Raw genomic sequence first — 25,071 nt, 5'->3', positions numbered from 1 at the left:
AGAGGAAAAATTCAAACAAGGAAGAGCATTTTTTAAGAATTTTATCTCCCCCCCCCAAAAAAAAAAGAAAAAAGGCACTGATATGTTAACAACAATAAATGAAGAGAGCATTTGAAAATTGAGACTGGTGTATAATAGAAGTGAAGGTAGGAAAAGAAGAGAAAAAACTGAAAGAAATATGAACATTATCAACATCTATCAAGGAAGAAAAATAAATTACAGAAATTCTAGATCAGCCTGCGATAGAAAGGAGAAAAGAAAACAAAAGTGAAGATACAACAAATATTTAGAAAACCATTTTCTAAAATTGTCATATACACTGCTTTCCTCAAAACTCCTTACCTGGCCTTTAATTTAGGAAATGTTGGATGTAGACATAATACATTCCAGTTACACCAAAGTTTTCAATGACCCAAGTATCCATGTTTTTACATTTTTAAGTTTAAAAAATATAAAATACTAAACATAATTTATTATACAATCTTTTGGTCACAGACTTATACTTAAGGAAAACTTTATATTCATTATAAAAAGCATAATACAAAAAAATTGACTCCCATACAACAAATATTAAATTAGAAATCAAAACTTTTGTCACCACTGGCATGCCAAAAGAATTTTTGCACAAATAATTTTAAAGTTTCAAAATATGTTGCTAATATTCTTATGCAATTTCATTACTTTAGATCTAAAAATCATACAAAAGCTAATTAAACTAGAAATAATTTTAATTTAGGCAAGTAACATTATGCATTGGCAATATGACAATAGCAGTGTTTTTTACAAGAATTCGAGAATTCTGAAAGATTTTATGAGCAAGATTTTTTTTTTTTTGGAGGGGTGGAAAAAAAAAAAAAAAAACCTCTATTCAATACTTTTTGCAAAGGGAAAAAAAAAAAAAACATGCATGGAAATGTCTGCCATTTAATACATTGATATCAGAAATCTTTTCGTAAACTGATGTTTTATTGTTAGCTACATACAAATGCAAACACATCACTCTTTAATTTGTGTACAGCCCCTGAATATGATGCCTAGTGTTAAAAATAAATATCAAGGTAAATTTTTTTGGTATATGACTGGCACATTTTTTATATTGTGCTTTTTATAATGAGTGTAAAATTTTTCTACATATAAGTAAAAAACCCTAGAAATGTATAAACAGTTAAATTTCATAATTTTTAAAAATTGATTATTTTTTCTAATTTTAAAAATGCCAAATTCATCAGCATCATTTAAAACATTTTTATACATGTATGTCTATGATCAACAGTTCCAAAAATTAAGGTTGGGTGGATGCAGTGAGTATATATATATATATATATATATATATATCCACGTGGGTGTATACACATACACACATGTATATGTACATACATAAATACATATCTGTGGCCAATATCTCCGACTTCTCTGCAAAATTTCATAATTTAAACGAAACTGCCGACAAATATATGTTTATAAAGCATAAAATTGTTACAGAAGATGGAATAAACAACAACTTCGCTGAAGTTCAGTTAATTTAAAGAAGAAACTTGCAAAGCATATACAATTTCAAAAGAGATGAAGAGAGATACAATACATAAAACTTTTAGTAGTTAACTAAAAGCTATTTATTTATTCTAAATATATTACCAGCATATTTTAAATCATGTATATAAATATGAGAAACTGATTCTGGAGCACGTCCTTGAGGAATATTCCAAATATCATCAATGAGATTACTGTCATCTTCATATAAACTAATGCCAGACTTTTCAAGCTTTTCTTTCAGATGTAGCCACTGTTAAAAGAAACTGTGAAATTATTTTACAATTCACTCATATTTAAAATAAGCATTCACAGAAATTCTCATGATACGTAATATGCATATATACATGCATACACAAGCAAACAAACAAAATATATAAATCCTCAATATATTGCCTTTGATTACTTATTTCATTGAAGCTATACACTCACTGGATTTTAGAACTTATATTTTCCAAGGCAATTGCTATTTTATGCATTATAAAATATAAGACAATAATTATTTTGTGCACTATGAAGGCAAATGAAGCATGAAACTGCTTACTGGTCAACTCCAAAATAAAACAGAGTACCAAAAAGAAACTTCCTCCCACTATTTCTACCAGCTGCAAAGAAAGATGCAGGGATAGAAAAGATATCACAGGAAAATCTCAGAAAATTAATCTGAACAAAAATACATGTAATATGGAAAGTAAATGAAGATGAAAACTGTTTCCAAATCTCGCCAAAGTATTTTTTTATATTTAAAAAGTAATAGAAATCTTGATGACATATAACTGAAAATTACAGCTGACTTGAAAATTTCCCAAAACAAAGAAAATAAGAACTCCTCTAGAATTTTATGCTGCTACTCTATGTTAGATAATGAATGTTTTCTTATGTAGAAGGCAACTGACCTTAAATAATGTTATAAAATGGCATCACAGAATTAAAACAGATTCCCATGGTTAATTTTAAACGACACAAGATTCTTCATCAACTTTAAATAGGAAATGATGAATTTTCTGTTCAAGGTTTCTGTTTCTGAAAAAGAGCTCAAAACTTGCTTGGAGGAATACAGTTTATAATTCTCAGCTTTTAAAATACAGTCAAAAGTCGTTAATCCGGACTCGTCGGGACTTCGGCGATTCCGGATTATCGATTTTTCCGGATTATAGATCATCAGTTTAATCTGGTAAAATGGCATGCAGAAATTATAAAATTAAAAATATGAAACCGTAATTTACGAAATAAAGAACAATTATGATCTAAAGGGTATCAAAATTTACAAAAAAAAAAAAGCTTAATATTTATTTGTTTACTTTATTAAACATTTCTTTCAATGTAAGTTGTTTAAGTTGCTTCGTTTTTTATGTGATAATACATTCTCTTTAATTCTATAAACAGACATAATTTCTTGTTCAGTTACAAAGTTCCGCTGTTCAAGTCCTATAATTGCTGTGTCGAGAATACCGACTAATTTGTCAATCGAAATTTTTTGTTTTCAATAACCTCTGTCACTTTCTTCACTATCGGAAGCGAATTATAATGACGAGGAATTTGATTTAAATCATATCAAAGATGGAGTACACGAGATGAAATACTACATTTAATAAGGAATTATAAGCCAAATAAAATAAAAACATCTGCCCTGAAGATAAGGATAGTGCTGACAGATCAACTTCCAATTCATTGCACGCCGCCACGGCGTTAAAGATAAACAAACGTTAAAATTTAGATAAACAAACGTTAAAGTTTAGATAAACAAAGGATATGCCTTTATCCATTTTTTGCAGCAATTCCACTTTTTGTTTAATGGACTCCGAAAGATACTTTCGCTTTGTATATCCCTTTACATATTAGTAAATATACATCGGAAATTCTATTTGACATAATCGAAAGTTCAAGCTTACTTTTATAAAATTGCTCTAACAGTCTGCAAAAAATAATAATCCGGATCCAATTCGAAGATTAAGGAACAACGCAATCTGCAACATTAACTGAAATAGATAATTAGATAATTTTAGCTTAGCTTATCCCGTCCGTTATACATTAAACGCGCTTTCGTAAACGTATTTTGCGCACGCGCACACGCAAATTCGCAGCGGTATAGGTCTTACGCGCATGCGTCAACGCGACACATGCGCAGAAAGTTTGTAGCTTTGAGGTCCGGATTACAGATCATTCCGGATTATGGGTGTCCGAATTAACGACTTTTGACTGTATAATAAGAGTCAATTAACATATAGCTTTTAACTCGTACAGGCTAAATCCAAAGATAAAATTACAACAGTAAAATTTGAAAAATTGCAATATAAAAATTAGTTTTAAAGAAACTTTCACATTAGATGACATCTAACGTATTACTTTAAGATTCTATCTGCACTGAAAGAATATCTTGATATCCCAAATACAGGATTTTCACCAAATTATAAACCTAATCCTCAAAGTATTTTAATACTTATACTAAGAGCACAAAAGATCAAAACTGACTTGCATAAATGCAGTATATATGTAAGGAATGGTTATCAAATTAAAATTCAACACTCCTATAATAATAGAATACTATTTAAAATATTCTTAAATAGGTATTTCATTTTGATTAGAATTAAGTTAAAACACACAAACAATGAAAAGAATCGGCACCTTGCTTCACCACACAGAATAAAATATTTCTTTTAACAAATTACACTGCTCAGAAGCATAAATTCCTTCAAGAAGATACAATAAGAAGCATGAACAAATTCAGTGGCGGCTTGTGGCTAAAATTAGTGGGGGTGCTGTTCCAAAAAAATTTAACCTTTGTTTTAAAATTGTCTAAAAGGAAATAAACATGTATAAAAAGAAAATTTATTTTGAAACGTCATGAAATCTTACAAGGAAAAAATTAAACATTTCTTAATTACTTTAACCAAAATTGTTACAGTTCAATCTTTGTCTATTCATTTAAAAATGAAATCCATTCTTCTTGTTTTAATTTGTGCGAAAAGATCAATAATTTTCTCCTTGCTCTCTAGATGACAACTGAGGAAATTTTTCTTTATTGAAAGCAATGCAAGCACATTTAGTCTTGCTGAATTCCTAGTGCTTCTTTTTTTCATTCTTTTAAATGTTGAAAAGCAGCATTCTGCCTCTGATGTAATCATGGAAACTCTCAAGAGAATTTTTATCTGTTTTGTAATTTCTAAGAACATCATCTAGATTATTTTCAGAGATAAATTTCAGTAGCTCAATTAATTTGCAGTATTCATGGATATCAGACCTACAATAGAATACTTTTAGTTCAGTTTCAAGCTTTTCTTTGTCAATTATTAAATATGCTTCAGTGGTCAGTACTATTTCTTCTGTAGAATGTTCATTCCTAAAACTAGCGAAGCATTTCTTGTTTAACAATTTAGCAGCTGCTAAGTGTTTAGTGGAAGAATATCTGTGCATTATATCAATAATAGCATAAAGTCACATATTTCCTTAGCTTCTGCCATCAGTGTCTTTGAAAAATTCTCACAGTACTTTGAGTTTCTTAATTCTAAAATAGCAGTTTTGAAATTTGTTATATATTCGTTAACTTTAAACAACACACTAATTTCTCTGGATTGCATTTAGTTGTATATTATTTCAACATGAGGCACCTGATGAAAAAGCTCTAACCAAAACTTGAAATTATCATCATATAGGTTTTTTTTTTTTTTTTTTTTTTTTTTTAAATTCCTGTTGCTTTTGCAATAGTTTGTTCTGCATTTGTAGTTGATTGAATTTCAGTAAGGCAATTTTTTAAAGGTTGCAAATTTTCATGAACTTTGTTTATGGTCCGTATGATGAAGTTCCACCTTGTGGAGGAATACCACATGCGCGGAGTAAAAAGAAATCACGTTTCCAACAACATGCCAGAATTTTGGCACTGCAAGAGGCTCTTCTTGCTACCCAGCTCGGGTGCTCCTTTCTGTGCGCGCATGCGCAGAACAGCCAAACACCACGTCACTCGAACTGTGAAGCGTGCAGTTCCAAAGAATTTCGTACCTTTTTCACAAAGTAAGGTATGGCAACTGACATTAAGCTTAAGGATTATGTATTGTAAAAGTATAAAGAAAGAATTAAAGACTTAAGGGCACACTATATTAAATATTAAAAATAATAATAAGTGGAAATATGGGGTGCTGCAGTTCCACAGTGCTTATTATGAGCCGCTACTGAACAAATTTATAAATCTATGTCATGTACACAAACATAAAAGAGTACTATAGAGCCAATATCAGAGCTGGTGTAGCAGAATTTTTAGAATTTAGTGAAGCACCGAGCAACAAAACCAAGAGACGACAAAACTTTCTGTCGACAAAATGGTCTGCTCGGTTTACATGGCTTATGACCTCAACATTCCACAAGAATTTATAGATCTTGTGAGTTTCTGTGAAATAAACAATATTCCTATGGTTATTGGTGGTGATGTTAACGCTCACCACCTATCATGGGGCAGTTCTGACACCATTCCTAGAGGAGTAAAACTCATGGAACTTATAATGAATACCAACCTAACTTGGGTAAACAAGGAAAATCGCCCCACCTTTGTCAACAGAAGAAGTCATTGACCTCACACGAACTTCTTCTAATATTTATAACCTTATTGAGAAATGGCATGTAAGTGACAATCTCTCACTTTTTGACTCTCACCTTATACAATTTTGTATTAGAGATGAAATTCCAGCTGATTTTTTCAGAAACATTAAAAACAGAAATTGGGACCTTTATAAGGACTCCCTGGTTTCTAATGCCATTAACCTTCAGGTTTTAGATAACAATTGTTCAGTCGAGGAGCCTGAAACTCAAGCAAACAACCTGACAAATATCATTATTGAATCTTATCATGCATCATGTCATCTAAAACAAAAAAAGTACTCTTCTAGCAAGAGAGTCTGGTGGACCACTGAGCTTGAAAGCCTTCGCCTAGAGATTTGGAGAGGTCACAGGAAAGCAGTCAGAAATAAATCTGAAGTTAACTGGTCTAACTTTAAAATTTTACAAAGAAAATTTAAAAGTGAAATCAGGAAAACTAAATACAACTCATGGAGATCCTTTTGCACAGATATCTGTCCTACCATGAGACTGCCAGAGTACATAAGATTCTTAAGAGGTCTCAGGAGTCTCAACTCTCATCGGTTATGTGACCAGATGGCAGTTATACAGTTATACTATAACATCACCCATATAACCATATACCATGGATCACCCATATAAAAAAAAAAGGCACAAACCGCCACAAATGTACTAGTACTTTGCAGGCGAATTGTTGGTAAACAAGAGAGCCTTAACCCAAAATCTACTCTATGGATTTATACTGCTATACACCGGCCAATGCTTTCTTACGGATGCGTGATCTGGTTCAATGTTATTAACAAAAGCACATATTTAAACATTTTACAAAAGATGCAAAGACTTGCTTGAATATGCATTAGTGGGACTTTAAGCAGTACCCCTACTGCTGCACTAGAATTTTTATTGCAAATTCCACCCTTGAAATTATTCTTGAATGGAGAAACAATTAAAGCTATGTATAAGTTGAAGCTATGTATAAGTTGCCTGGACTTGGGCAATGAGATCCCTATAATCTATATGCCCAAAGATGCAATTACTAATACAATAGTTCCAGATAAACTATTCTCAACTTATATACCAGAAAGGAATGAGATAGAATCTCTAATTGATCTAATTCCAACAGGATCAGTTGAACGTTACACAGATGGATCAAAATCCAACTTCACCGGAGCTGGAGCTATTATAAGAACCAAAGGATCTGGAGATTTCATATATACCTTGGTAAACTAACAACTGTTTTCCAAGATGAGGTTCTGGCGATCAATATGGTCGCCAGGGAGCTCTTAGCTAGAAATATGGTTGATAAGAATATATATATTCTCTCTGACAGCCAATCAGCCATCCTTGCCCTGGCTAATCGTATCAAGTTACAAAACTGTTTTGAACTGTACTCAAGATCTCAATTCTCTGCCTCAGGCCCATAACACCATTAATTTAGTTTGGGTCCAGGTCATTGTGATTTTGCTGCAAATGAACTAGCTGATAAAATAGCTAAAGATGCTTCGCAACTACCCATGTCTACCATGGGTAAAATGGGCGAGAACCATTTTACCCAGTTTCATATCAAACTGTTAAAAAAGAAGTAAGAAGCTGGATAAAGAATAAACATGTTGATATATGGTCTAAACTACCAGACTGTGCTCATTCTAAATTGGTGCTCAGTACACTTAACTTATCAGGTAAACTCATACACCTCAGTAGAACTAACTTACATCAGGTAATTCAAATTGTTACCGGACATGCTTATCTGGCCAAGCATCTCAACAAATGTGGTCTTGTTGAATCTCCTCTCTTCCCAGCTTGTGGAAAAGAAGAGGAAACACCTTTTCACTTCCTGGGAAGATGTCTGGTGTTTTTTGTCCCTAGAAAAAAATTCCTTGGGTTTCCCTATATCAGCTTCGATCAGGGGCCCGTCTATACAAAGGGCTCTCTGGCATAATAGGGTTCCTGATATATAAACACCTACAGATAAGGTGAATTTGAAACCACATGAAACAAGCATTAAGACGCCCTGTGAATTCTTTTTTTTTTTTTTTTTTGTAAAAGAAACCATGCAGGAATCTCCCTCTCATAGCTGTATTTTGGAATATAATTTGGAAATAGACATCAAATCTTTATACACCACCTGGCCACTTGGCTTAAGAAAGTACCTCTGCCCTCCTTATTTAATAATTTTTTTTTTTTTTTTTTTTAAACTCGCCATCGCACCCTTGTTTGGTCAAGAGTTTGTGTTTGGTGGTTTGGGAGGGATTGAATCGGCTCTTCATCCAATCTAATCAAGAACTTGTGGTTCCAGACAGTGCTTCAAAGAGAGATCCCCTTGCACAGGAAAACAAAAAACCTGAGACTATGGACAATATTACAAGAGCTCCCAAATCTTCCAGTTCTTTCTCCTTGCCGGGACGTTGGCGGAGCCAGAGGGAGAGTTTGTAACCAACCCTTAAATATAAGCTCTGATGCTAATATAAACTGTTGGACTAACTGTAACAACAAGGGTGCCCTCTGGTGACTAGCCAGAGAAGTAATTCAGTAAAAGACAAGTGTTTAACCAGTTAGGTTGTCTGTAATTTTCTTAAAGTTAAACGTAATGTCCATGTATAACTTAAACCTGTTGATAAATAATTGTTACACTGTAAAGGTCTCTTTTATGACCCTATCCAACGTTACCTCTTCAAATTTATACATCTATCTGTCAGAAGATTTTATTTATTTGCCTGTTGTTTGGCCACTAGGCCATTAGACTAATCTGTAAGAAGATGATTGCACTACATTTTTAAGGTCATGCTATTGCTTGAAAAGCTCTGATCACAGTAACAAATGTCTGATATTGCTAATAATATTGGGAAAAACATCAGACCTGAAGTATGCATGAAGGAAAAAGTATAAGTGGTGGGTCACAATGTGCAATCAGCACTCCAGATTGGCAGAGAATATTTGTCAGTAATGAAATTTTGAACTGCAGATGTTTTTTCTTGATCTGGATTAGACATTCTTAGTCCTGTAAAACTCTGTCTGGATTAGTAAAGTCTACTCCTACCATGACAATTAATATGCTTTTCAGAATGTGGCAACATTTTACACTACATCCATCTTCTTATTTCAATATGGTTATGCAGCTTTTCGAGTAGGCAGATCTCTAGTTCATAGCTTGCTCTAGCTCTAGTTTTGAAAACATGAAGATGGAAGAACTGAACAGCCCTGTCCGAACATTTCAATCCTTCTGAATACAACTGGAAAAAGTTGCAATGCTAGTTACAAACAAATCAGGCCAGCATAAAAAGTCAGACTAGCTTACAAATCAGGTCAGTTACAAAACATCAATCAATCAACTGCTTGCTCGGCTTTGCCCATGAGTGATGTGAATATAAGCCAGTTTCCTTTAGAAGGTCCTCCATAAAGTCATGTTTTCCCCTAGCCTCTCATTAACTTTGTCATGTTCAATTATTAAAGAAAATAGGGGAAAAAAAGAAAAGTGTCTTATATTGCAAGACCTAGAAAAGCAATTCCTACAGGAGTTTATCAAATTTCCAAGGGAAAGAACTTCCTTTGTTAATGACACCACCACAGTCTTTGGAAACAAAAACCATGATTTAGTAATCTTTATTAACATTGTATTTACTATTGTAAAAAAATTACAATTCTTTCACACTATCATCATTTCTTGCTTAAATATACCCCACTTTGTTCATAAGCTTTTAAGATCAAGGATAAAATTAATAATCAAGAATTTATAAATCTTTGAATTAAACTTTTTTTTTTTAAGTTACAGAAAAATAAAATAAGTTACTTGTTTATAGGCTATAAGTTTAGAATCAGCACCAACATGTGCACCAGTATGTAGGTTCTGAATAAGCCAATCACATACAGATGGATATTTTCTTTGATGCCGTTTCATTAAAAGCCAATTACAATCTAATTCTTTTTCAGCTTGAATAAAATAACGTCCATCAGTCCATAATGCAGCTTTATCTTGAAGAATAACAGCAGTACCTGAAATATATACATATAGATTTATTAAAAATTCTAAAAATGTGGCCATATTAAAAGAACACTCAAAAATATAATTAATACCTGCAGTGCCGGTAAATCCAGTTATGAATTCTCGCCTTTTGTCATGATCTGCTACAAATTCACTCTAAACGAAAGAGACAAGTAGTATTCAAAACTATTAGTCATATATTTAGGAAAAATCTATAATGTTTCCCACACCCTTTGTTATCAAATAAAATGAGCATCACTATTATTTTGATTTAAAATTACATTCTTTAGACTTATGGATACCATCCAAATATAATTCAAGGATAATCATAACATGGTATTTTTTTGTTATTGAAGATGATATATTTTGACATATTAACCACATTAATTTTACTTTTTTTTTTGTCACACAAATCAAACTATTTCTTAGAATGAATTTAAATATGCAACTGGAATTTTTATATTTGGAAAGGATTTGTGATACACAGTTAAAATCTGCATGTGCATAAATTCATCTGTGAATTGAGAAAGGAATTCATGTATAGATTGAAAGTATGAGTATATGCTGTATTTAATATGGGGGAGGGGGGAATAAAGTCTCTGAAGGATTCAGTAGAAGACAGCAAGCATGTTGGAATTTCTGATATCTTTTCTCAATATCAAACATTTCCTTATAAATGTGCTCACCATACTCGTCGCTCATGGCTTGAAGACTGTTAGGAGGAAAACGTCTAAGTTTGGAATGTAAAAAAGATAGTTTAAAAATAAATATTGGAATGTATCACTTTTTATGAGTTTAAAAGCATGATTTTTTTAACAGTTTTCTGCTTACAATTTTTTTAATTCCGTAGAACTTCTTGCTGAATTATCATATAGCATTTCCAATAAGATTTGACTGCTGAAGAAACTTCTGATCGAAAAATATTTTTTTGACCTCCTACAAATATACCTTCTTTAATTTAATGTCACTTGGGGTAGGAATACTTTTTTCTCAATATAGCTCTTTCTGCTTATTACAGTAACAATATACGTAAGTCCTAGCTTAATGTGCAATGGAAGGAGCAATAGTATTTCAAAAAATAAGTGTTCTACTTGTAGAGTCTTTCTACTTGTAGAATTTAAATCTTTGAAAATTTACAATGATTCAACTTGATTCTAACAAACTTCACCTCTGATTGGGTGGTAACAGAAAATCAAATAACTAAACTAAAAATTTTGAAGATATTAACAAATGATAGAACTAGATTACAGGGCTCAGCGGGATCCAGTAACTTAAACCCCTTCAAAGCTAGTGGCAGCAAATAAATTAACCACTTGAACCAGCAATAAGCAAACACACATATGGCAGAGGTTGTGGCTTTTAAATACTTTCTACAAAGTAGAAATTTGCATTCCTTCACGCACACTACAACATTTAACTATTCTGGCACTGACAATTAGGGGAATGAAGGCTTATAGAAAAGTTTGAATTTAAAATTTAAATTGTTAGTTAAAATAAATATAAATCCCTACATACTGATAATATGAAAAATACCAATTTCGGTAAAGCATATTTTAGCTGTCTTTCAGAATTTTCCTTAATTGAAACTGAACATAAAAATTTTATAAAATACATTATCTTAATCCATAAATTGATAATAGCAAATAACTTAAATATGTTCTGCAAAGTCCCCTGATTGTTTCATTGCTTAATACCATTCTCACAAAAAATTTTACTGGAATGTTGTATTTTTGAAAACTCGGAAAAATTCAGATTCATTCAATGAGCTGCCTACTTATCTTTTGGTTGATCACATTCATTTCTAAAACAGTTTCACCTTTCCGAAGTAATCAACAATCTTATTATATCTTTAATTACAGCTTGTTTTAATTTGATTATATGGCTTGCTGCTTCCTTTACGTAAACAGTTGGGATTTCTTCCTTCTTTCTATAGCATAATGTCCATTTCTTAAGATCAATGGCTTGCATATTGAAAATAATTTTCTCCTAATCATCTTTATCTTGAAGTTCATATCAATATAAATACCTGCTGATGACCTAACATTAAAGTCGGTTGTTGTCCATCTAGAGCAGGGTTTCTTAAATTGTGGGTCACGGGCTAAAATTTTCGGCAGGGGGTCGCCAAAAATTTTAGCAGTTTTGACATTTCTTTATATAACAATTTTACAATTACCAAATATTTTTACACAATGTATCTGAAAATAGATAAAGATAAGACAATACAGACAAAGAAAAAAATGAAAACGTTTCAATGCATTCTTTTTATGATATAAACGTTCATTTTGCTTGCTTTGCACGTGACGCTGTCATTTTGTCTGTTACTTATTTAAAATTTTCCCTTTGCTCTAGGTCTTAAAATTAGAAATTAGAATTAATGACCTAAAACTGCAATAGTATATTACAGTACAAGTGAAAAAATTGACAGTTTTACTCACACGTGTGTCGGATTTGCGCAATACTTATAGGGGTCCCACAAAACTTTTGTAAATATTATGGGGTCATGGGGGTCGTGAAAAAATCTTGATGATAAAAAGGGGTCGTGACTGAAAAAAGTTTAAGAAACCCTGATTTAGAGTAACAAAAGTAAAGGAAAAGACAGATCTCATTTACTACAGATAATCGGTGGAATCCAAGGTATAAAAACTACACAGTTTCTCTTTTCTGTCATTTACTATTTCTACTTTTTTATCATTTTCCAAGCTCATCTTTATGCAACTTGCAATTAATACCATTTTTCTTTAATTGTATTTCTCATCCATATTGCTCCACATTTTTTTTTTTTTTTTTACATATTTAGCTACACCTGCTAATTTCTTAACAAGTTTATTTACACATTATACTAAAGGAATAAGGGCTATTGAGGCAGTCATTATATGCAGCAGATATTAAAGTCTGTTTTGATTATTCTACGATTCAAAGATTATGATTTTCTGGCTGAACTAGCAGATAAAAACAACATTAAACACTAATGATATCATAACTTGGAATGTTAGAGGTATCAATGAGCATTTATTTGCTATATGTAGCTGTGTAAATGCGAAAAGAAAAAAAAAATTAGTATAAACAATATAGAAAGCAGTCTGTCATTTATACAATACCATATCATTAACAATGAATTAAAACTTAAATGAAAAATTATATGCTCGAAAAGCATAAAATTAAAAATTTAGAAATGATAAACTGCAGCATTTTTAAAGCCAGGGGAAGGGGAGAATCTGCTGTTATATAACAGTATGCATGTGAACGGGGCTAGAAGAAAGGTAATTTGTTACTTCTTCTTGACTGATTTAATACATAGCATATTTTAGCCTGATAGTGAAATCAGATAATTTGAATTACATAAAATATTCAGCAATATCAGTCAGCTTACAGAGTGAAAACAGAATAACAATAACAGAATTAACAGGAAAACAATATAGATATCAATACTGATACTAAATAATTTTTAACAAAATAACAATATTAATATCAATACTGATCATTTATATTCTCAGAAATGCAGGTCACTTTCAGAAGTGGCTGTTTATAGGATGAAGTGGCCCTGATACTATATTTTAACATATGTTGTAAATGGTTTCATTATAATATTTTACATACACTGTGTAGCAGCGGTTCTCAACCTTTTGATTAACACATACTATTTAAATATAAATTAAAAAACTTTATACCACTAGTACATTTTACGATTATTTTAAAATTTTTCAATAAAAATACGAATAAATAGATGGATATATCATTGCCATCTGCATATCCTATTGGCTGTTTGTATTAAATATGCACACATAAAAAATTGGATTAAAAATTGGTTACCATTTTAATTATCAAAATTTAAGTTACGATTCTTCAATTCTAAAATTTATTGTGAAATTTGGGCCTGTTTAGGGGAAATCAATTTCTTTGTGTCTTAGTTCTCTTAGTTTTAACCATAAATTAGGATCCACTTTTAATTTTGTTCTGTAGTATTTATTTTTCAAATATAAGATGAATGGAAATCTTTATTCACATAAGTAAATTGTGCAAAAAGGCACTAAAAATTTAATAGCTTTATTTGAAATGCCTTCAAATTCTTTTTTTCGGTTCAACCAAACATTAACAAGTGTGCTATTTTTGAAATCTTCATTTAAGAGTTCAGTCACAGGATATTACTATCAATTGTTTTTTTTCTTCACGAGATAAAATTTTAGGTACATTAGAACAAAACGGATTTCTAATCCAATTTTCTTTTTGATAATCCTAGGGAAAATACATGTTGAAATTATTTATCAATGGAAAACAATGATTTTTAATATAGGATGATAATTGTTCTTTTATTTTCAAATTATTCTTGGTTAGAAAACTTTCTAAAAGTGGTAAAAAGCTCAAAATATTATTATCCAACTCTTTGATTATTAGCTAGTTTTTTAACATTGCATTTATTTTGTTTCTGATGGTAAACTATACTTTGTCCTTGTAACCCTAAATTTATAATTAATTTAACTTTCCAAAAATATTAGCTAAGTATGATAAACGCACCAACCATAATTCACTATATAAACAATTTTGCAATTCAAATTTTGAACCACAGAGGAAAATTTTAATTACTGATTAAAGTCCAAAAATGCTCTTTAAAACTTTACCTCTGGATTAACCATCTTACTGCAGAATGTAAAAAAAGCTTTTCATGATATCACTGCCCATCTCTTGACATAAAATCGTAAATATTCTTAAATTTAAAACTTGGCTTTTAATAAAATTAAAAATTTTTTGCAGCTTGATTCAAAATGATTTTCAGGCTTTCGGAGATTGTTTTGGGTACTAAAGCTGAATGAAGCAGTGAGTAAATTTAGTTTTAGGTGCGACTTTCTAAAAAAAGACCACAGGAATGTTTATCTGTTAATGCATACGGCAATGCACTTATTCCAAGACTAGTATTCTGAGACATTAAATTGTTACTCTGAAAATTCATTTGCAATTGCTCTATCATGAAGACAGTCACAAAATAAATACGCTTCAACAATTTCCTTATCTTCTTCGAAATGAAAGTAAACTAATAACTGAATAAAGCTCATTATATCAGTACTTTGATCCAACTGCAATGCGAAATACTCAGTGTGTTTTTGTTATTCGAATAAGTGTCTCTTTTATGGAATTTGCCCTTTCGTGAGTTCATTGACTGTCTGTATCATTTAATAATAGAATATGATTAAGTTCATTGGACGCTTTTTTTGTTGAGTAATGTTAAAATGCTATCCTTAGCTGCTTGTAATATAAAGTTTTCTCCAATAGTGTGAGTCTGCCCAGTCTTGGCAATTCTTAGGCTTACTAGGTAACTAACTAGCTTCCAAAGCTTTTTCACTTGAAGTAACAAAACCTTTCATTATTTGTTTACTATTTTTGAGCTCTGATAATTTCCTCTTTAAACTGGCATGTTTAGATTCAAGATGTCTTTTGAGAAACGATGGTTTCATACTTTGATTGGGTAACAGTTCACTGCAAACAACACAATGAGGTTGAGAGTCCATTTCATCTCCACTCCAAGTAAACCCAAATGATAAATAACTTTCATTATATTTTCTACAACTAACTTTTCTTTTCAATATTCTTAGTGCTAGTAGATTGTCCTGAATTTATCGCCTGTGAATAATCAATTTTTTCTTACCCTTTTTTTTCATTTTGAAAATCTGATTTGTCTTATTATTTTTTCACAAATATTTGAATGCAAAATATATTACGAGTTCTTAAAAAACAATGAAGATATTCTCAAATCAGGTAGAAAAGTAAGGAAGACAAATGAGCAAAAAGACAAAATATCTGTTTTTATAGACTGCAGATGGACGTAAAAAAATGAATTATAATTGAAAATAGAGCAATAAGAGCCTGGAAACGGTGGCGATATAAACTGTAGACATGTTAATAAATCGATCAACTCTAAAGTTCATTGGCCGCTTTGTTGATATACTGTTATATTTTTATAGGAACTTACTTTTATTACCTATTAAATACAACATCCATTTCTATTTACTCCTTTTAAAAACATGATTTATGATAAATTTTGTTATATCTGTGGCTAAAAGAATATTTGTGAAAATAAAAACGGTTTGCCAAAGTCTATGAGCGGCTATTGAGAATGAACAAACCTCAGATCACATAAATGTACGAGTGTTAGAGAAAACACTTAAACAGGATGCTGGGTTATTTAGTATTTGAAATTAATAGTTAAAAATACTTTGTTTCTCTGCATACCACCTATTTTTCTGTTGCATACCACTGGTTGAGAATAGCTGCTGTATAGCATAGAACACAATAAATATTTAATAACAGGAATCTTAAGGCTGAAAATAGCATTTTTCATATATATTGTGTTGTGTGGCAGTTTGCTTAAAAATATTACAATGCAGTACAGTCAAAAGTCGTTAATTCGGACACCCATAATCCGGAATGATCTATAATAGGGACCTTAAAGCTACAAACTTTCTGCGCATGCGTAGACCTTTACGGCTGCGAATATGCTTGTGCGTGTGTGCAAAATACATTTACGAGTGCGCATTTAATGTACAACGGACGGTATAAGCTAAGCTAAAATTATCTAATTATCTATTTCAGTTAATGTTGCAGATTGCGTTGTTCCTTAATCTTCGAATTGGATCCGGCTTATTATTTTTTGCAGACTGTTAGAGCAATTTTATAAAATTAAGCTTGAACTTTCGATTATGTCAAATAGAATTTCTGATATATATTTATTAATATGTAAAGGATCTACAAAGCAAAAGTATGTTTCGAAGTTAATTAAACAAAAAGTGGAATTGCTGCAAAAAATGGATAAAAGCATATCCTTTGTTTATCTAAACTTTGCTTATCTTTAACACTGCGGCGCGCAATGAATTGGAAGTTGATATGTCAGCACTATCCTTATCTTCAGGGCAGATGTTTTTATTTTATTTGGCTTATAATTCCTTACTAAATGTATTTATTTCATCTCGATGTACTCCGTCTTTGATATGATTTAAATCAAATTCCTCGTCATTATAATTCGCTTCCGATAGCGAAGAAAGTGACAGAGGTTATTGAAAACGAAAAAATTTCGATTGACAAATTAGTCGGTAGGCACAGCAATTATAGGACTTGAACAGCGGAACTTTGTAACTGAACAAGAAATTATGTCTGTTTATAGAATTAAAGAGAATGTATTATCACATAAAAAACGAATCAATTTAAACAACTTACATTGAAAGAAATGTTTAATAAAGTAAACATATAACTATTAAGCTTTTTTTTTTTTTTTTGTAAATTCTGATACCCTTTAGATCATAATTGTTCTTTATTTCATAAATTACGGTTTCATATTTTTAATTTTTTAATTTCTGCATGCCATTTTACCAGATTTAAACTGATGATCTATAATCCGGAAAAATCGATAATCCGGAATCACCGAAGTCCCGATGAGTCCGGATTAACGACTTTTGACTGTATTTAATTCTTACAGCAATCTTAATAACCACTTCCCCACTAAATCTGAAATCTTGCTTCAAAAATAACTAACTGAATAATTCTTTTCCCACTTCAAATATATTACTAGCGAAATTAATTTCATAATTTCCATTTTAACAATTATTCCTGAAAAAAAAAAAAAAAAAAAAAAAGGTAACATAACCGACATATGGGACAATTTTGAATCTCAATGTTGGAATATTTTAAGGCTTCTTATTAAATTCCACAGATTATGCAGTTTCAGCATTTCATTTCAAAATATACTTATAAAATTCCTTTAAAGGCATGTAAATTAGATTATAAATTAATAATAGATAAATAAAAATAAATTATGAAGGATTGATCAAATTACCTGATGTTCATCATCAGTTGGCACAATATATGCATCATAATTACTAGCTTTCATTCGTAGTCGAAGACGACGGAGTCTGTCAGTAGTATTGGTTCTGATACCAACAATATCCTTTAAATGCAAAAATAAATAATAAAAACTAAACATTATAATGATTAAATAATTTTTTTAATGTCATCAATTTAAAATAAATTACAGTAATTGAAAATTTTATAAAATGAGTTCAGCCCCCCCCCCCAAGAAATGTGTTAAACTCATTAGCAATGATGTGAAGTGGCAAAAAACATTTGTTTCACTAGCTTTATAACTCACAGATACAGTTTTCTTCATAAGTAATTAGAAAAAAAAAGCATTTTGAAAAAAAAAAAAAAAAAAAAAAAAAAGGAAATAATTAAATTTATAACAAAAATCAAAAATCCATATATGACCAATATTCACATTTTTACAATCAAAAAGTTTAATTCAGCAAAATGACGGTTAAATGGAAGGTATGTAAATCTACCTATACTCAAATATGTGCATGGTATATCAATGTGTTGGTTAGCTGTTTTCCCATATATGTAATACTCAAAAATGCACATAAAGCATTGCAATTCTTTTGACTGCTGATACTGATGGGGAACTGCAGCATTGATGACCAGTACCAAAACATTTTGTGAGTTTAGAGATTATGTAAAATATTTATGACCATAAACATATACCTAAAGAAAGAAATTAAATTTTTTGCATAATTTTAAAATACACAATATGCTAGGTAAATACTCTATAATGTGACAAATGTCCTCCTAGAAACCTTTACGTGGGCTGATATTTTTAGAATTTATCAATTTTATTATTAATATGCCACATAAGCATGGTATTCCAGCACTTAGTTAATTTCAAAACGGCTATTAACTCTAATAATGAAGAGTTAAACTGAAAGAATAATAATAAAAGTTAAAAGGATAATACTATTTTAAACTGTGGTCTATTTAAATACATTATTATTGGATTATACATATTCCTTATCTCTACATTACTAAAACAGAAACACAGAAGGAAAGCGGAACCCGATTCATATATTTTGCAAATACATTTTCAAAGTTGTAAGTTTTTTAACAATTAAATATTTACATTTCAAGTTTTATTTTCAGCTGCCTTTATTATATATTTATTTAATATATGACATTTATTTAATGTCCATAAATCTTAGAAAAAAATTCATGAACAATCCACACTCAATAATATTCTTCCACAAACTTAACTGGAACTCCATGACAAACAATAACAGGAAAAATATTCCAGCGAGTTTCTAGTTATTGGAAATTTAATAATTACTGTTGAATAAAATTATTATAAATACCAATAATTTTCTGAACTTATAAAAATAAAATACTGATGAAAGTACAGACAGATACAATCAGAGAAAGATAAAATAAAAGCATATAAAAAGTGTGACATGCAATATACAACTTTGCATTATGATTCATTTCTTTATATAGAACTTTATATTCATTTCTTTACATATAATTCAATTCCTGATATAGAACTTTATATTCATTTCTTTACATATAATTCAATTCCTTATATATAATTCATTTTTTTATATAACAGGCAAGAAAGAATGGCTCAAAAATACAGCTAAATAAAAAGACCAATATAAACAGAAAGTACTCTCTAAAGAATAAAAAACGAAATGTACTCCCCAAAGAAAACAGTTCTGGCAATACTGTTGAATTCACACATTTCATATATTCAGGAACTTCAGATATACAGGAAGAAAACATCACATGTCTATAACTAAAAGTTTAAACTTGTGCTAAGTATAAATCAAACATGAAAGAATTTAGAAATTCTTTTTGACTTTATATTTATACCTAATCAGCAAATAATACACATAATTAATTAAGTAACTAGTGTGTCTTCTCTAGAATTCCACCAAAAAAGTACAGACTTATTTCTCATTCCTTTGGAAAATCAATTTCAGTACTTTTGTAGAAAAAACTTTTTTTTTTTTCATTTATAAGTTAACAATTAAATTTTAACAAAATTTTATTAAACAATCAGATGTGAACATCACTTGACTTCCTTGTACAGCTTATTAAATTATACAATATTTTTGCTGCATTTCATTTAAACTTATTTCCTTGAATTTCATTAGAGACACAGGTACTGTTCTGTTATCGGGACACGATTTAGAAATGTATGAATGCGTCTGTATATGCATATATGTGTATATGCACATACATACGTACATTCATACTTGCATATATAGATGCAAACACACATAAATTTCTGCACCTAGTTCCCTGATAATAGAATAGTACCGATACATATTTCTCATTCAATTAATTCAGTTCTCACTTCGCAGCAAGGCAAAAATACACAAAAACTCAAAATATCTTCATCAAAAACTGAAAAATACAGGAAAGCATAAACACCAAATACAATTAAAAACTTTTTTTTTACAATTAAATTTAAAGTTTCTCTGAAAAAACAAGTAATTCGGTCAGCAGACAGGAAGACAGATTTTTCAATGCACAAAATTAAAGGTTTACATTTGGTCCAACGTGGCAAAAACACACTGAAGGTGATATACAAACTGACTTAATTCACTATTTTAATAAAAGAAAATGTAGACAAATAGTGGTTTCATTAGGCTTAGTACCACTTAAGCAACTTCCAAATTGTTGATAATTCTAAATTATTAACTAAAGGCATAAAAACTTTAACCAGAACATAAGTACAACATATTTCAATCACCTTTAAAGCAAAAAATGCACAATTTGCAAACACATAAGGATAAAAAGAAAAACCTGAGCTCACTGAGCCAGATAACAGAGTGGATATATATATATATATGTTTGGTATAGTTGATTGCAACCAAAAAGAGAGGTGCACAACTATATGTTAAAGCAGTCCTATAAACAAAATTTCAATGCTCTGAGGCTACTTGTTTTTGAGTTATGAGCGATACATGCATACGTACGTAAGTATATGTTGCAAAAAACAAAATTTCTTCTGAATCCATTTTATGATTCATTTTGGGAAAAAGAGTCCTTTATTCTGTCTGTATGTGTAGATGTCATGGAAAAACATTGTTAAAAGGGATATTTTCGTTGAAATATGATACTCGAAATTTTTTATGATTTTTATAGTATTACCTTTACTTTGTACAACAAAGTAAACAGTAATGTCTTCATCATACTATTATTAACACATTGATTTTGAAAATGTACAGGTGAAAGAAGTGAAAAACTGAAACTTATTTCTGTTATAAAAAGAACAGCTGAAACTTATGTTTAAAAATTTAGAAAAAAAATGTCATTGAAAAAAAAAATTTTATTAAAAAAAAAAAAAGCTGTATATTGTCTCAAAAATTTCTTCAAAATTAGTTACCTCAGCCCCCTCCCTCCCTAAAAAAAGAGGGTAGAAAAGTCATTTAAACGTCCACAGGTTATGGATATAAAATTTCGTCTAGAAGGATATCTGTCCAATTTGTTACACATGTAAATTTCTGCAAGTTCTTGACGTATCCAATTTCTGGTTGGATGTATATCAGAAAAGGAGTCAAGGTACAAAATGAGAGGATCATTTTGAAATTATTGGCAAAAAGTACCACTTATTCATGATATTTTCGTGAAGTTTGAAATTTCAAGGCCAATTTTGCATAATGCTCAAAGGTTTAAAACTGTTTCTTTAATAAAAAAAAAATACCTATTGTATACTAATGTTAAGTTCTCTGAAAGTAATTAAAATAATTATCTGATGCTGACTACAAGAATGTAAACTATGCTGTTTGACACAGGAAAATTGTCTTTTAGGCATAAATCAAGTTTGTCAACAGCAGATTGCAGGAGGAAATCTAGCGGAAGCTCAACAGAACAGAAATCTGGTGATTATTGTAAATATTAGATTCTCATTGATGAATTAAAATTTCAAAACAATATGCAAATATACAGCAACTAGCTGAGGATATGTTATCTAAAATGAAATGAAACAGACCAAAATTAACACAAATTTTCAATTGTTACTGATTTTATTACTAAAACTGAATGACTAACTCAATCCTGAATTCATAATATTAAAAATAAAAATGGCAATCTCAAATTTTACTTGTAATTATTAATTTAATATTATAAATATTGAAATTTTAAGGCCCAAATACTAAATTTTTTTACCTTCATCAATTTTTATAATTTTATGTCTTTGATATGTATATAAAATTAAAACATTTATGCAGCAATATTTTAACTGTTAGCACATTCATCATCCCATTTTTGTTTTATAATACATATACAGTAATATTTTTTATTTACACAAATGAATAAAAAGGATTTCAAATGCCAGTATGTATGCATAATAGATATCAGACAGTGGCACAGCTGGGGTGGGGCAAGGAGGGACATCTGTCCCCGGCGCAGCATCCAAGGGGCACCAAATTGATGATACGAAATATTTTAATGAAATGTTTTCCATTCTTGGCACACAGAAAGGAGTGCAAATTCTTCAGTTGTTCCCGGGCGCTGGGAAACTCTAGCTACGCCCTTGATATCAGATTATTTTAATATCCACTTACAACAGAATCAAACCAAATTCAATATTATATATTGTTAATAAACTTCTTGAGAAATATAAGATAAAATTTATTTACAAGAAAAATAAAAATTAAAAAAAAAAAAAAAAATCAAGAAATGGCAAATACTAATTATAATGTAATCCAGTCAAACTAACAAAATCCCTCCATGGTTATTCCTCTGCTGATATATATGAAAATACTACAGCTTTTAAAGATTTAATCTAATATTTTATAGTTCACTAATGCTCAATAATAATGAAACAATTTAATTCAAGGCATTCAGTTCCTGATACACTAAATTAGCTAAACACATTTTGTTTCTTTTATGTATTGTAAACTAAATTACCTTTACCAATTCTTGATGAAAGCATGCTGATAGCTCTTGGCTGTCCTGCTATAATTACTTACAAATTTCACAAAAAAGTCATTAAGTTTCATTCAAGTGATATCTTCTTGTATATTTTACTCTGTCCTAACTGGCTACTAGACATTCTAATGACCTAAAAAACACTCTATTCCTTTATCAGATTTGAACATAGATACTGTGTTAATAAACATGGCCTCAACATAAGATTTGAAACTATATATACTTAAGAAATATTTAATGTATAATGAGAGAAATTATTTACCATTATACCTTAAAATGTATAAGCCACACTAATTTATAGTAAGTAGTACCTACTCAGAAAATCAAATTCTTGTTTAGATATTTAAGAGGGTATAATAAGTAACAAAAGACTCTCCTCATACTAGTACATCAATTTTTAAGAAAAAATAGCTTTTGATGCCATGTCTATTGGATTATTAGTATATTTAAATTAACTATGCTTAGGTTTATTAACAGGTGCTGGTTTTGATTTGATACAAATAATCTTAAGGCCCATTTTTAAACATATGCAACATTAATGACATGCAGCAGGAAAATGAAGTTGTCTCATTTAAAAACTTTAAAGGCGCATGTAGAAAGGGGAAAATCAGAAGTAACTCCTTTCCTTGCTCAGCAGTAATTTTTTTTTTTTTGATTGCAAAAAAATGGTGTTTGAAAGAAAAACAATTAGGTTGCTCAGTTGGTAATCGAATAGATGACATTTGGCACTGAGGGGAAGGGAATCAAATGAACAGATTCAATAATGCAATTAACTAATGAGCATATGTTAATTAAAATTGAAAAGATGAAGAAAAATTGAAAGTAATGTATAATTGTATAAAAATAGTACCATGAAAAATGTCTTGATGAAAAGAAATTACATGTGGAAGCCATGTTTTGGCTGTAATGAAAGAAACTATGCACAACAGAAATATTCTGGCCATACACTAACTTACATGCATGCAAATTCTCATTTTATTAATCAAATGAGGTGTTACAATGTACATATAACTTTAAAAATATTTTAATTGCTATATAATAATAAAAGTGATACTGTAAATTTTATCTGGTGTAATGCATCCAAGAAGAAGGTTGCAAGCTGTTGAATAAAGTTTTAAAAATGATTAAAAGCATTCCTCTAACAAAAAAAAAAAAAAAAAAAAAAAAAAGTAAGTTAAATTTTTTTACTTTAAAAAACTTAATATAATTAAGTATCAGACAAGCAAAACAGTATATTAAAATTTCTATTTTGTTTGTCAGAAAATATATCTATCTTTTGTTGTTAATTATTTATTGTAGATTTTAAAGTATTTAAATTCAACGATGAGGATCTTTTCCATTATAGGACAACATACACCAAGCAATTTTCAACAGAGATATATGTGCTAACATTATCTATTCGGCATCAAAAACATCAAATCTGTTGTTTTAATTTCTTATCACAGTATACTAGCTTTTATAGTAAATATTATTTACTGAAATAGCTGAGCTAAGAGATGTTCTTTTGTTGAGAAAAATTTTATGATATTCAAATCAGCTAATTACATAAGTTTTTTTTTTTTTTTTTTTGTTGCTTGAAGCATGAAGTTGGTGTATAAACTTTTCACGTGTGTTGTCCTATAAAGGTAAAATCAGATAATGCTTAAATTTCACTGTATGCCACTAATTCCTTTCATTGAAAGATCAGCAAAAATTGGTCATTATACAGAAATGACTGCTATAATTACATCACATAAATGTAAACACATAAAAAAATAATATTAAAATGTTAATTGCTGCTTCATATCACAAATATTGATGAGAAAATTCATGTTATGTGTAAATTTGTTAAGCAAAATCAAATTTCATAAAACTAGTAATTAAGTGCAAATACTTCATTAATGGAACACATTTAAAAATGATATAACTCAATAGGCCGACTTTAATTTTATCAGACCAAAGACATATGCAGGTATTTCGGTAAAAAAGAAGCTTTGCGACTTAAAAATATTCAATAAAAAACATTTTCGCCAAAATGACTAAAAATTTTTAATATTCGTATTGAAAGTCAATGCATATTTTTGTGAGAAGACTAATGTATATTTTTCACAAACACTTTATGCAACAAATTTTTATCTGTATTTGTGAGCATTAAAACCAACCCTCAGCAAGCAGTTACAAGTTTAATCACCACTCTATATTTCATTTTAAGAAAACCAAATTTTTTAAATCACTTATGATTCGGCTAGAACAGAGAGAAGAGTACCCCTTGT

The 25,071-nt window shown here is 30.0% G+C and overlaps 1 protein-coding gene across 2 annotated transcripts in view; it reads right to left on the bottom strand.

The window, feature by feature from the left end:
- Window positions 1-25,071, bottom strand: part of LOC118202239 (xaa-Pro aminopeptidase ApepP-like) — a 268,101-nt gene that overhangs the window by 137,703 nt on the left and 105,327 nt on the right. For both annotated transcript variants that reach the window (XM_085818600.1, XM_085818601.1), the window contains exons 3-6: window positions 17,895-18,005; window positions 10,168-10,231; window positions 9,884-10,086; window positions 1,636-1,783 (exon numbers count right to left, since the gene is read on the bottom strand). In XM_085818600.1, the coding sequence (XP_085674726.1) occupies window positions 1,636-1,783; window positions 9,884-10,086; window positions 10,168-10,231; window positions 17,895-18,005 (526 nt within the window). The remainder of the gene's footprint in view (window positions 1-1,635; window positions 1,784-9,883; window positions 10,087-10,167; window positions 10,232-17,894; window positions 18,006-25,071) is intronic.

Source organism: Stegodyphus dumicola, chromosome 6 (assembly GCF_044657685.1).
Source record: "Stegodyphus dumicola isolate Sdum_Otavi_A_Nest chromosome 6, ASM4465768v1".
Lineage (NCBI taxonomy): Eukaryota > Metazoa > Arthropoda > Arachnida > Araneae > Eresidae > Stegodyphus > Stegodyphus dumicola.
This window is presented reverse-complemented; position numbering and strand designations above follow the sequence as displayed.